This window comes from Vollenhovia emeryi, unplaced genomic scaffold, assembly GCF_000949405.1.
Source record: "Vollenhovia emeryi isolate VEMERY1.0 unplaced genomic scaffold, V.emery_V1.0 DF939120.1, whole genome shotgun sequence".
Classification (NCBI taxonomy): Eukaryota; Metazoa; Arthropoda; class Insecta; order Hymenoptera; family Formicidae; genus Vollenhovia; species Vollenhovia emeryi.
In genome coordinates this window covers 2,717,137-2,732,209 of record NW_011967246.1, presented here as the reverse complement: position 1 = coordinate 2,732,209, position 15,073 = coordinate 2,717,137, and the positions used below count along the sequence as shown (strand labels likewise).

At 48.0% G+C, this 15,073-nt stretch overlaps 1 protein-coding gene across 5 annotated transcripts in view; it reads right to left on the bottom strand.

Moving 5' to 3' along the window:
- Window positions 1–15,073, bottom strand: part of LOC105570560 (methylcytosine dioxygenase TET2) — a 68,212-nt gene that overhangs the window by 17,752 nt on the left and 35,387 nt on the right. For 4 of the 5 annotated variants that reach the window (XM_012027853.1, XM_012027856.1, XM_012027855.1 and 1 more), the window contains exons 3-4: window positions 9,950–10,024; window positions 1,434–1,682 (exon numbers count right to left, since the gene is read on the bottom strand). In XM_012027853.1, coding sequence (XP_011883243.1) covers window positions 1,434–1,682; window positions 9,950–10,024 — 324 coding nt within the window. Of the gene's footprint in view, window positions 1–1,433; window positions 1,683–7,773; window positions 8,153–9,949; window positions 10,025–15,073 lie in introns of those variants that run through there. The other variant, XM_012027857.1, reaches the window with a different exon arrangement.

Below are 15,073 nucleotides of genomic sequence, written 5' to 3'. Positions count from 1 at the left end.
TGACACTAGCCCTAATTGTAAGATGTTTTTCTGAGTTAAGACCACTCGCGCATGGAGAGATCGCAAATGCCCTGCACGTGAAATTGCACGTGGAAACACATTCGAAGCGCATGCCTGCCGTTTGCACGCTCGCGCGCCGTAACTATTGTTTATTTGCGACAAACATTATTGTTGGGCTTCAGGTACGATTCGCTCGTAACACGATTTTCCTGAAAAAACATCGTCCGTTTTAGTCGCGCGTATTTGAAGGCCCGTCGCTACAAAACGAGAGCGATGCGAGGGAAGGCAAAGGACGTCGACACGAAAATCGACCCGAAAGTTGCAACTAAATTTCAGCTGCTGCTTTATCTCGACGGCGACTCCCCCGCGATCGCGGAGAAGTTTTCCCGCGGCAGGTACGACGTGCTGTTACGTCACGCATAAAGATTCGCCGCGATCAAGCGAGCGTTTAAAAAAAAAAAGCGAGAGAACGCATCGCGCTTTAGTCACAAGGTTACGAATTTTCACTGCCGGCGCAATTCGCAATGCGCAGAATCCCTTTTCCTGATGCATCGATTGGTTTATCGCATCGAAGGATCTCATAAAGAACGCACGTGGAGGGTTTCGCGCCCGCCAGACTCCATCGATCATTTCGTGGATCCGCGATCGCTCGTTCGCGAGAAAGAGAGAGCCGGCGAAGACGATTAAAATATTTTATTAACATCGGCAATTGGAGAAGAGACGGGACGGGTGGGTATGGGGGAGGGCAGTATGTATTAGAGGGCGAATCTCCATATAGGGATCGCGGGGGTGGTCTACCCCCTGCAACGCGAGCGGCTACCTTTGCCGGCTTCTATCGTATCGTTACTCCTGCTCCACCTCTTGATACCGTTCGCTTTTCATCGCTTCTCTCTTTCTCTCCTTTCGTTCCCGGGATACGTCGTTCTCCTCTTCTCCCCGCCTCCTTCTCTCCCCCCCCCCTCTCTCTTTCTCTCTCCGTCTCTCTCGGTAGGTCGGTGGTTCCTGTTCCTGCGGGTATTGATTCGCGTTGGCGGCCGGTCACCGCCCCCGCACTCACTGTCTGCCGGTAGTCTACCCTTGCCCTCCATGTTACGCCGCTATTTCGGCAGTCGATTCCTTTGCAGTCATGGACCGTCGCGGGCAGCGTCGCTCCGCGAACGACAAAATTGTCTTTACATGTCCCTAATTGACTTGATCTTTACAACGATCTTTATAGCGATCTTCAGGCCCCCTGCATAGACTTGCGGTTCTAGAATTTCTTAACTCGGCGCGTATCTTGAATCTTAGGCGCGCGCCCGGCATATATCTTGTACGTTCAAGTCGACTTTTTGTCACAGTAGTACTTGTTGTAATAGGATAGAGAGAACGATAGAGCGAGGCCGATTGCTTTCGCGTAATTTGAATAATTCGAAATAGAGAGGTTCGAAACTCACCATAGAGACGACAGGTGGTGGCGGGTTGCCGTTTCTGAGCGCGCCCGTTTGTTGGTTCGCCGCGGGATTAAGACTGTCCTTGGTCTGCTGCATGGGATCTGGCTGGTGTAAAGATTGTTGCGTTTGTTGCTGGTGCTGCTGCTGCTGCTGCTGCTGCTGCTGCAAACCGCCAATACCACCCTGCGGACTGCCGAGACCAGCTGGTGCGCTGTCAGGTGTGCTGACCTGCCGTGTGATCTTCCGGTAACTCTGCAATAAAAATTGTCACTCTTATTTGATGGGTTTTCTTGTGCATATCAAACATAGGAAACTCTACGCTCTCAAAAAGAAACTTTGGCGTAGACTCCGGAACGGATTTACACTCAAAATATCGCTCAAGTATAATCTGTTGCAGAGCTTGGAGATTAATTCTAGGTGAAAGGGATTTCTCGGTCGTAACGTGGATTGATTCACGATGTAAATGTGCAATGTAACCAATTTTTTTAGGCAAATTGTTCGTTGGTTCCTGCCGCATTCTCAACCGCGATAATTCGCAGTTGGAAGGTTTGGGGCAAATTTCTGATCGGCCACTGGAATGTTATACCTGGTATTCTTGCGTCATTGGTTAATTGAAATTAACGATTAAATATTGATATAATATGACCGAGAGCGATACCGTGGAAACGACACGAGTCGCGAAGGGTTAAGAAAGTTAGACCCGAGTCGTAGGAAGAAAGGATGGTACTAAAGCCAGCTAGCTATACGGCAGTGGTGACCCTAATGCTAAAAATAACGACACGGCTTAAGTAGGCCGAGGCGGCTGAAACGGTTTCCATAGTTCAACAAGCGTCGCCAACCGAGCCGATCGCCGGCTTCCCCCTACGAGTGTCTCCCTTCACGAATTTTACGTGGCCATGACGTGGTCGATTTTTCAAGGCCGATGCTGTCGAGCGTCAAAATCGCCTTTGCATCTTCGATACACGCGGTTACGTGTCGAACGTGTGTTATATTATGCTTTGCGACTTATAAATAGACGGGACGTTGTGGGGTCGGACCTACGCTGAGCTCGCAAGGAGAGCTCCTTCTCTCGCGGAACATTTGTCACCCACCGAGACGCCTGGATCGGCATTTCGAAATTTTCGCCCGTGTGCACCGGCATAAAAGAGCAGGTCAATTGGTGCTGTTCGTGCATCTTCGGCAGAACGTCAGAAACAATCAACGGATCCGATCCTGAAGACACAATCGCGGCTGTGAATCCTTTTATGAAAACCATGTTGTAAATCCAGTGAGATTTTTCATAAAAACAACTGAAGGAAGAAAAGAAAGAGGGAAATGGGAAAAGCCTTTAAAGAGCTGCCCGCTTTTATTCCCCGTGCCGGTACATGTCGGACCGATGCCGATTGAAAAATCCTCATTGAGCACATCCGGCAGGGAATGATGGATTCTTTGAAACGTCAATCATCGATCAGCAAAGTGTAAGACAAGACGGCTGACCTTTTTCAGAGAGACGGCACGGATTAGCTGGTGCTCTCTCATCGTCTACTTATTTTAGAACTTGCTGCGATTCACCTTTTCGTCGAGAAGATGGGCGAACAGCCAATTATCCAGGATCAGTCGTGCGTGGGACTTTCAAGATTCGGAGGAAGAAAAGAGAGCGATTCCTCCCGCTCGATGTTGATCAACGTTACTGTATTACAAACATTACGATGAGACGCGATGCATTGGTGCCCAGGCGGCAAAGTGTATAATGAAAAGGATATCTGGGAGGTGCATTTAAATATCGGAATATCTGATTGCGTACTCGAGTGTCACTGGGATATCCGATGCGAGTCTCGGATATATTTTGCTGCGTGAGAAAATATAGACTGTCATCGATCACCGCCAGCGTTCCCACGTGCCCGGGGCGGGCTCGTAGATCGCGATATTTTCATTGGAATGATAATCGGATCGAAATTAGTTGCAAATGTTGACAGATTTGGATTGCCAATTATTGCGGGGCGCTTCGTAGCTCCGGAGCGAGAGCTCTGGAAATAATCGGGCATGAAGCCCTGTGTCGAACCACGTGGCTGGCGCGTGGGCATTGACCGACCGCCACCAACCGATTTCAACGTCGGCCATTCCACTCGCGGTGATTCACATTTTGTTGACTTAAGCCAAATGAAAGTATAAGTACACGCGATACTCGGGCTCCTCCTCGTCGCACACGAACGCTTCTGTTCTACAAATTCCGTGCTGACGCTCTCGACATCAGTTTACAAAAGAGACCCGGGGGGGGGGGGGGGGGGGGGGGTTACAACAAAACATTAATACGCATTATTACAAAATGACGCGAAGCCACGGCGTCAGCTAAGGAAAGAAGACGGAAGCAGAAATACTTGTCTTTGTCGGGAATAGATTGGAAAAAGTTTCGCGCGTAATTCTGGCCGGTGTCCTTTTGCTTATTAAGCCGTATTGAATTTTCTGTAAATAGTGTGCGCCTCCCCGTCGAGTCGGCGGGATATTTTATTCTTTCCCGAGCGTCTCGTACGAGCAGCTTTTCGCTCGATCGATCGCATTACTCGCAGGTCAACGCGTATATTTTTCTCCGTTATAGATCACCTTGATCGCCGGTCTGGGTTGCGCGCGCGGCCGCGAGCGCGCGCGCGCTGATAGAACGGCAAAAAGTTAATAAAACGAGCGAGGAATTCGTGACGTTTCGTTGGACCGCCGATAGCGGCAGAGGACACGTCGGTTTAACCTAAATTCCACGAACACGATAGACGAACGCCGGGGCTTGCGTAACCGGCAGCAGAACGCGGTTCGTCAAGTCGGGTTTCGCGCTCGGCCGGTTGGTCCTTGACGCGCGCAAGGGCCCCGGAGTCGGGTGTTGCCTTATATAATCCGAACGCGCTACAGTGTTAAGAATTATACACGGTGTTACAGCGACTCGTCGCGGCGATCGAATCGTTACATCAACGTGCATTAAATCAACAACGGTCGGCAGTGCCCTGGGCTTTGCAGCTTTGAATAAAGTTTCGAGAGATTCGGAGCGAGCGTCACGTGCAGAATCGTCAGGCGGCGTGTTTTAGATTTATATAACGCAGTTACGCGTATCGGGCAAAAAAGGAATCTGAGCCTATCGATTGACATCACGTTCATTTATACGAGTAGCTCGAGTTTTTTTTTTATGAATCATCCGGCTTCTTTTTTCTCCGCGCGCGCGCGCGTAACGCGGTGGGATCGTATTGCGATATCGCAGTCCACGCTATCGTTCGAGTCGGGGTTCTCCGAAAATATAAATACGACTGGCAGAGCAAGACCGATGACGTAACAGCGATCAATTTTTTTTTACATTCTCTTTTCCATCCTCGTCTGATTCCTCGATTTATTCGATAGGCAACAGAAAATAAATAAACGTAAAAATAAGACTCGTCGAATTTTACCGGCCGGCCGGAGGGAAGCGGGAAACGCTGCTGGCAGGGATCCGAACACGTGCCATAATTGCGCATCTCTGACGCTACCAATAAGAGGTGAATTAAAAAAAGGGGAAACGTTTCATCGTGCCGTCGATTCGATGAAGAGAAAAAAAAGAGAGAAAGAGAGAAACTAACTCACTTCCTCGCGACGGTGTTCTTCGCGGTCCAATGGTCCGTGAAGACACTTGACCTCCTCCTCTAAAATCTCGTCTGGAAGCACTCGAAACTCGAATCGGATCACACTCGCACTCGACTCCGCGCGAGCCAAGTTACGTACGTACGTATGTCGATTCCCTACGTTTATTCTCCGCGCGCGGCACCGTGATTCGCCTTTCCCGATTTACCGGCAGTGACACCCACACCCAGAGCCGCGGACTTGGCGCGCGAGAAACTACTTCCGACCGGGCGAGGATTCGGCGTGCCGGGCACAACAAACCGCGCTGAAACTCGTTCAAATACCGATCGGATCGATCGCCGACAGCACTCGCGAGAGATCACTCTGGTCGCGGAGCGATCCGCCGAATAACTCCCATGAGACGCCTCTCCCTTTTCCTCCGGCGCTCCCTCCCCGTCCCTCAGCCCCCTTGCTCGCATCCCTTCTCCCCGCCCTCTCTTTCTTGCCTCTTCCTCTTCCTCTCGCGCCTCTTCGCGCTCGCCGACTGCGTTCCCACCTTTCTGCGCTCCCTCTTCGTCTCCCTCTTCGTCTCCCTCTCGCCCTCTCTCGCCCTCTCTCGCTCGTTCGCGAGCACGAGCGCGCAATCGCGCGTGTGGGTGTGCGCGGTCGTGCCTCGTTGTTTCTCTCCCACGACTCGCCTCCCCTTATCTCCCCACTGGGGCCACCGCGTCGCGCGTTATCGCAGCGCGATATCGCGAATTCCTGCGTCTCCTCGCGACGCGCCGATTTCTGCCATGGCGGGCACGACCACAAGTTTCGCTAAGAAGCCTTCGGCCACGGGGGCGACTAACATCCCTACAGAGACGTTTTGAGATTCGTTTTTTCATGTACTCTCTTTTTGGTCCTCGAGATACGAGTGTTTCGTGTCGTCCGACACAGAGAACGTGTCACGGACATCTTCGACACGCCGAAACGGGATCGAAGCGCATAGCAGGGGGTGGTTTGACCGTCCCGTCACTCGAGGGTTGAAAGTGACTCCGAATCGGACCCTCGACCCTCCATCGCGCTGACCGCTACATTAATCGCCGTGCCGTGCGCTTCTTTTCACCTCGACATCTCCGAACGTGTAAACAAGGCCTCGATGGTCTACCAGTCTAGCTCACCATCGCGAAGCAACGACACGGCACGGCACGGCGCTCCGTTTCTTCCACGTAGAACAAGCTCGCGTCGCTCGGAAACGCTCGTGCACGCTCGTGTCGATTTTACATGACCCCCGCTCTTCTTCGTGTCCTTCCATTCCCTCTCTTTCTGCGCTTTTGTTTCTCTCCGGCTCTTAGTCTGCGGCGTTTTCAAGTGGCGTCCCAGGCTAACTAGCGTATTCAACTGTTTCCGACATCTCTTATCGATATTTAAAAGAAAATGGGACACCATCGACACTTACGACGGTATATCGGGGGAGAAGGGGGGGGGTAAATTTTAGTTGGAGTTTTAGATCCGGTTATAGGTCTGTTTGGGACAATAAGCAAAATAATGTTGAATGGCGCGATCTTTTTGTTCCTTGTTACGTCACCCGATCTTTCCGAAAGTTGGGACGCATCGCTCTCGCAAGTTCTCACATGGCTGGAAGGTTAAACGAGAGAGAGAAAGAGAGAGAAAGAGACAGTCAAGCTAGGATACGTTTCAACAATGCGACATGTATATATTACACGCGCGTGTCGTATATTATAGATCTGACAATTTTGCAGCGTTATTTATGAGCATAGATAGACTAAACCCCATAATAATGGTTGCGCGAGTCATAATAAGGGAGGGAAGAAATATCGGAGTATTATACGAGAAAAACACGCTTCGAGTATCGGCGGGACGACGTGCTCCGACAGTGAAGTCGCGGGAAGAAAGGAAAAACAAAACTTGCGTCGCGAAATTGCTACGGCTCTCCATAGGTAGACGATGGGAGCAGTAGGACCGATGTTGGTGTTGGTGTCGCCGCCACCGCCATCGCCACCGCCGCTGCCGTTGACGACGACGACGACGACGACGGCGGCGGCGGCGGCGGCGGCGGCGGCGGCGGCGACGACGACGACGACGACGGCGTCGACGGCGATGGAGAGGGGATGGTTCGCCAACACGTCATTGTAACTGGAGGTGGCTGACGCGACAGAGGGGGTAAAACGCGGCTCGCTGGTGGGGCAAGAGAATACCTGCCGCCGTGAAGAGAAATGTTTAATGTATCGGAAGGAACGAAAAGCGTTCGCGCGCCCTGGCGAGGACGTTAAACGCGAACGGAGTCGAACGCCCGGTTAATAATGCACCGTTTTCCAGAGTCGATCGCAGTAACGGCGGTATTTGAAATTTAGACCAATCAAGGTCGCCGAACGATCCGAGGCACTCGGGTCAGGCGTTGCCGTGGGAGGACAGAGATCCGGCCGGCCGGCCGGCCGGTGCCCTCCGCGTAATCCGGGAACAAGACAGATGTTTCAATCAGTTTCAATTGCTGGAAGATAATCGATCCGACCGAGGTACCCGTCCCTCGGAAGGCGTCGTTAAGAGGGCCGACGCGGATAGAGACGCCCTGAAAGAGGTCAAAAGGGCCGGCATGGCAACGCGCTCAGCAACAAGTTGCAGGGACGTTAATAAACTAGTCCTCGAAAGACCGCCTCGCGGATTTACCCTTAAGCCTTCCTTAGCTCGTCGATCTTGGCCCGCCGACGATCTTACTCGTCTTATTACTACGCTGTACGGTACGCCATCGCGCGTTTCTGTACCTTCCTCTCGTTTTACAATACTATACCTCCGTGTATGTGCTGCTGTGCCGTTACGACGCGACGTTTCATTCAAGACGGATCCACGAGGAAAGCGACACACGAGACACGCGCCTTTACAGAAGAAGGAAAAACTGAGATGCGCGTTTATTCGGGGTTAGCGAAGACACAAGTGAGACCCTGTCTTGTTCTACCAGGGCGGCTAAATTCAAGAATGTCGACGGCGCTATCTTATCCACGTGTTGACAGATTAGATAAGAAAAGGCCCCGTGGGTCGCTGGGCCGATTTCCTCGCGCCGCTAAACCGTGAATCCACGACAAGTGGAGAAAGAAACGAGACAATGGGATATTACTCGTTCGTTCATCGCCTTTGGAGCGAGGGGAACTCGATCAGAACGAGGGACGTCCTCGCGGTAACGACCTGCAGGTGTTACGCCGAATAAGTTCGACATCCTTGTCCCCGCGAGAAAATGAAAATTAGATTGGCGCACGAGACGGCTAAATAAAATGCCGAGCCGCTTCGCCGCATGCGTGACTCAAGTCCGCGCGGCGCGGCGCGGCGGCTTAAGGCACAAGCGGATTTTAAACATGGCGGTGCAGTAACGCGGACAGGCGCAACGTGCGTCGATCAATACCACCTTGCTTAATATCAGTTCTGAAACTCCGTACAGCCGGTACCGAGAGATAGCCGGCCCGCGTCAGCGAAGTAGGGCTAAACGCGTTACGGCGCCGCGTCTCTGGCAATTAAGAATCGCGAATATGGATCGCCGGCCATCGATTTCCGGCGGGCTCAAACACGACGGGCGATAACTTTCGCGGTTATTTCCGACAGCGACAATTCGCGCAATTATCCTTAACTTATCGAATTGAATCCTCGGGAGACACCCCAACGGCGTCTCATGATATTCTATACATTCTATAGAGTAATGTGCTAAGAATACACTTAATATTCTAAGAATATCGCTATAATATCCTATACTGCGATATCCTCCGAATATTCTTAGATTCTAATGTGTTAGGGTGCAACGTCCAAGAATAAACCAACGCGACGTAATGATAACATCACCGCTTAGATGAGGACTTTCTCTCTAAATTTTTCGGAGTGAGATTTCCACTCGAAGAAATAATGAAAATACTGCCAGTCCGACTGGAGTGCAATTTCACTTTTTGAAAGAGTGCCGTTATTCACTCTTTAATTGGATCGATTCTCCAACTCTGAAAAGAGTGCTATGTTTATACTTTAATCGATTATTTTTAGCAGTACAAAATTCATGGACGAGAGCTTCGCTATTGTTTCTTCATTATGATAACCGCATATAGAGGCTGTATTCTAATGTTCACAGCCAGTACTGAAAATCTACACTTTATGTGATAGTTTCGCTTATTCTGCTTATTGTCGCGGAAGCACCGTCCCGGCCCATGATGGAGTCCCTCCCAGATAGCACACGTAGTTCTATGAATATTCTTCTGGAGTGCAAACATTCTTAATTTCAGAATATTCCAATCGAATATTCTAGAAATATATATAGATCATTACAATCCCAGATAGAACATCCTATGGAGATGTTCATTTTATGTCCATTGTATTATACATCCGCACGTCCATGGACATGAAATGGACGTCCACGGTATATCTGATTTGAGACATCCATCCGTGGTCATCAATCTTTGGACGTCTACAGGACGTTCGGTCTTGGACAATAGTTTTTGCAATATTTCTCTTTTCAAGATTCATTTACATTATATTTTTCATCTAAAAAACTCTTAATACTGAACTCTATTCCACCAAAACGTAGTTTTAATTTTATTTGACTAAACTGCGTAACATGATAGGCCGACAATTATTCTGCGATACTGTACAATTCTTTTATACTTCTCACGTAATCTGTATGTAAAACATTTACTCTTATTGTTGTACTCCTATTGGAGTAAATATTTACTCGAATAGAGTGAAGTAGTCAGTTACATCATGATTCGAGTGAAAATTTTACTCAGAAAATTTTAGAGAGTTTAAGGCTCGGTTATTTATTTTCTGGTTAAATGGTAACCAGAGTCTAGTTAACAGTTAACCAGAAAATGAAAAACCGGACCTTACAGTTAAGAGAAATGCATATAGCTATCAGTCGCGCTACGTGCCATTTATATTGTCAGGTTAGGAATTGGATTATGATGGAAAGTAGAGTTAAATCGAGACGCATCGCTCACCCTCGTGGCGCCCTTGCCTCGCCCCCTCCCGCGTTCTCGAAACGTCCCTTCGCCGGTCTGCAGGTGGTACAGGTGCTGAAACGAAAAGAGAGCTGTTAAACGCGTGGGCGGATTACAATTTACGGTCGGCGGGATCGCCGTTTATCGCCGCATCGTGTTCGGCTATCGTAAAATCAAGGCAACCGTATCGCCTCAATTGACCTCGTTAAGTTCAATAGAACCGGTAATAAAAGTATAACTTCCATGGCCGGAGCGTGTTAGATTAGATTCTGGACGCGCGGTGTATATAAAGTGGTTTCGGACTATTCTAGGGTAGAAAGATACAGATCCGAACTGGGAGGCGCGTAGGACCAGCTAATTTGCCGCTTATTCGCCGGCGGTTTTACCGACTCGATCTTTTCATACCCTTCGGCATCGATTATCTATATTAATAATTATATCACGCGCAAACTATGCCCTTGTGGGAAATTAAATTCATTGCATCAATCGGGTTTGCATGTCATGTTGGTAACGATAAAAATAGCCACAACGCGTATAAACGCGACGCTTTGTTGTCGTTATTTTGCGATTATTAATTGTTTATTACACACAGGAGAAACGCGAAGCTTTCGGATGTGGGTTGATGATAGAGAAAGAGATGTATTAATTACAATCAACAAGCATCATAATTGTGGACATAATAAGATAAGACAGAGAAAGAAAACATTAACATAAGAATTAATATTAGCCTCATTTAGGTTTACATTTTTCTTTGCCTTAACTTACTTTCACAACTATGCGAGACTTACGTCTTGTCTTTGCCACCAGCCGTACCTTTGGTTTCTCAGCATCGCGTATTCCCGCGTAATGCCCGTTCTACACCTAGGGATGATCCTACTTGAGGCTCATCCGAGTGGTGAAGTTTACACGGGCATTTTAGTATGTCTATCATATCTTAAGTATGGTTTTTGTATGATTTCACTGATTTTTAACAGTCTTATGTAGAAATGGCACCCGAGTCCATAAACGATCTCAGTACGACGATCTTTGTCCATTTATTTATTCACTCGGATGAGTCGCAAGTAGAATTACCCTGTAGGTGTAGAACGCGCATAAGATGCAGAAGACATTTTCGTTGCGCGTCGGTAACGTCGCTGTTTCATCCGCAAACTTTTTTCTAAATGAAGAGACCGCCTGATGGAAATATGCATGGCACTTTGGTGTTGCAAAAAAATCAATTTTGTAAGAAATTTAATAGTCCCTTTGACAATAGAAATATTTCATTCGTTGCAATAAGAGACACATGCAGAAAACTGCATTATCTACAGAAAGTTTGTGCTTACCGACCTATGATATACTCTCACGAGAAAACACATGGTAACCGCGAGTGGGAGTGTAAAAAGAACCTCGTCGACTTTATCGACGCAAGTGAAAAAAACAATTATAAATAAAGGAGTTTTTAGGAGATCCCGGCCTGAAAACTGGTTCACAATAAAAGTTTATATACATTTGGAAAGCTCTTGACGAGTAGAGAAATTTTCCCAATGAGTATGATACCTTGAAAAACATTGGCTAATGAAGATAATAGCTAAAAACTTTTTTGACCATCTTTCAGACTTGAAAGGAGGAAATACCCGTCAATGATATCCTCAGCGGAACTACCAAGGGCCAGTTTCACAAACGTCGGTTAACTGTTAATCAGAGTTCAGTCAACTCCTTATTTTTTTCTATCTTGTTCTCTAAGGGCCAGTTTCACTAACGTCGTTTAACCGCTAACCCATGGTTAATTGATCCTCTGTCTCTTCTTGGATAACAAGATAGAGAAAGATAGGAAGTCGACTGAACTCTGGTTAACAATTAACCGACGTTTGTGAAACTGGACCTAAGAAGAGACAAGGATCAATTAATCTTCGTTAATTGATCCTTGCCTTGCTTAGCAAACATCGATTAGCAGTTAACCGATGTTTGTGAAACTGACCCATAAAGCCCATAAATGCTTTTAGCATTTTCACTGTAGTGTAAGATAGATAATTGACCCCCAGGTGCTCTAAAGATTTCAACTGATAGAATGTATGGTCGCGAGTGGAAGATTTCTTTAGGTTGGGTATGTTCGTAAGCAATACATAAATTATTTTTTATACCTACTTTTACGATAAAAGTCGCTTTTCAGTTATAACATAAGAAGGGTCGTGACTGTCGACCCCAATCACTTAGATCAGAAAGAGTGGTATAGTTGGACTTTACTCTTCAGTTCTGTCACAACCCTCCGGTATACTTATTTAACGCGTGTACTAGCTACGCTTACACTTGGCGCGAGACACTACCGTGTCTCGTGATTATGAACCAAGTTAGATCGATCCAGGCAGCAACCTTCAATCATGAGTATTAATTGCACCATTAAAGGTATTAGTTATCAGCTTTTTAAAGAAAAAAATTAAAATCGTATGTCTATTTTTAAGATACCCCTTTGCAAAATAAATTATATGCGAAAACTAAGATTTACATGGTATGATTAAAATTAAAACAGTATAGAAGTTTTACAGAAGCGAATAACTGAAATAAGTAGCAAAATTAGGAAAATGCTGATGGGCTAAAAGAACGTAATAGTCGATGGGTCATAAAAGACTTAACATTCAGACATCGAGCGCTCAAATAACTTAAATGAACTCGGTGTCTGGCAAATTTCTAATTAGTGAGTAAGCCGCGGAAACTTTCTCTTGTGAGATGAACGTTTGCTCGCGGTTTGTTCCGACAAAGCTAATCTAGTTTAAATTAAATTAAAAACATATATTGCGTCCCTTTTTCGCGAACGTTTTTGAGTTCTGGACCGCAACGAATAATATCTTAGAGCCGTGGTTAACGCCATCACTTCCTATCTCACATTGTTGTCGAGATGCAGTTACCATCGTTGCATAATTATACACTGCCATTTTGCGGAGAGCAATGAAAACAGTTTATTAATATCCGGCGACTTTTCCGCACTCAAAGGGCCAGGGCATAATCTGCTATGCGATGAGGTCAAGATTGGTGCGCGAGGGCGAGGACGAGGGTGAGGGTGAGTGCGACGAGTGAACATCGAGGTCCAAAGACAGGCGCGGAAAACGTCCCCTTTCGCGGCACACGCACGTACACAGGCGCGTGGGCGATTATGGTCTAATTCCCTTGTACGCGCATTCCTAGCAACCTGACTGCCTTACCTACCAACCTACCTGCCTCTTCGCGAGGCAACGAGGAAAAAATGCTCTGGTGCATCCGATAAGCATACGCTCGAAAGGTAGGGGCGGCGGAGGCCCTCCGCGATTCCACCCCTTTCCGCTCCTACGAGCGAAGAAAATCTATGTGTATATATCTGTGTTCCCTCTCGGGCCTTTTCTCCCGCCCGCGCAGCTTTCTCCCGCGCGGGAGGAAAAGCGGAGAAAGAAGGAGAGAGACGCACAGGCAGGGTGAAAGGGAGGCAAGGCAAATGTCAATATCGACGATGCATCGTTGAGAGGGCGGGAATGAGGGCGTAATTAATCGTCGAAGCCAAGAAATCTCTTCCCTCTTTCTCTCTTCCTCGTCCGATCAATTCGCGGGGCGGGCTCTCGCTCGTCTTTCTTTCGGCGTGTTATCTTCCGCGTTACCACGTGGGAAGTCGCGCGCGCACAGAGAGACCAGCGGGAAAGGTCGGTTTAAGCTCTGGGCTCTAATTTAACCCTCCTATCTTTCATTTAGCCCGCTAATTCTCAGTGATTAACAGGAGTGCGTTTCGAATACCTCCATGGCTCGCAATGTAAATAGTCCCGTGAGTTACGCTGCACCGGGAGAGCAGGGAGGGCAGCCTGCTGGCAGCCGGTGCTTATATTTATTTAAGTTTCGACGACATCGAGCATTCGCCCCCGGAGAAAACGTTCAACGCCCGGCCCGCTTCTCAGCGCGGGGCACACATCTGCTACGCGCATCTTCTCAAAATCACGAGAATCCCAATTTGCGGTAATTTAACGTAATAATGACCGGAAGAAGCAGCAACAATTCCATGATACTTTCCCCGCCCCAGCCCTCCTCCTTCCCGAATGACCGTGGTGTACAGAAATTCGATGAGGGACAATACGATACGGCGACGCACAGTAGCGTACGTTTTCTCTCTTATCGGGAGCTGCGCATCTGCCAGTACGAGGAAACGTGTTTACGAAATATTTTAATTACCTTATCGTCAAATCGCCGCGCTCCGGCAGCTGCCGGTCGAAACGCGTGCTTCTAATTGCCGAGCTAGACGGTGGAGGCTTTACAGCGCCGGCTTCTTTTTACGAGACGGATAATGTATCACCCGATCGAAAGTGTCGCATACCCGCGCAATGTCCATTCACGCGATCGTAGAAATATTTTATTGAAAGTCTCCTAAGGATTAATTTTCTCCCTCGCGCTCGTGACGGCGCGACTTAAAATGGCGTCGGTGCTACACGCGATCCTTTCGTAGGACACTGCGGCCCGGTTTTTCATTTTCTGGTTAACTATTAACCAGAGTTTAGTAGACTCTCCGTCGTTTTCTCTATTATTACCTACGAAGAGACAGGTAAATCGACTTTGCAAATGTTTTATGATGAACGTAAAACAATCACGTCCGCTGTTCTCAGCCGTGGCTGTTGTGCATCAAAATCTACAGTTACTCCCATATATTACCATCCTTCTCCACATTCGTCATCTCTTCAAATAAAAATTACTGAGACAACTGTCCATTTCGGAGACGAGTGTGTCTGTGGATTTTCTCAATTTCCAGCACTGTATCTTATCCAACAACAGTTTAACGGTGACGTCGTCACTGGAGAATCGCGTTTTCGGGCACTGCGGAAAAGCCGATGGAGAAGCAGCGGCGAAAACTCTCGGATTTCCATGCCCCGTGTGTATCCTCCGGTTGGTCAATAAAGGCATCTGCCGTCACTTTGGCATTCTGGTAGTCTATTTTCCCGTTCTTTGTATCCATTGCGCGCGTGTCACACGCACGCAGTTGAAAGCCCGATAAAATTGTTAAACCGCAACCGCGGGGACTACGTTCGCAAAAAAATGTTTGCGCTTGTCGTCCGTAGGGAAGTCCTTTCCGTTCCGACTTTCAGCGTCGCGTTGAAAAACGTCTGCGTGACGTCTCTCGGGCGCTTTATCGGACGTTAA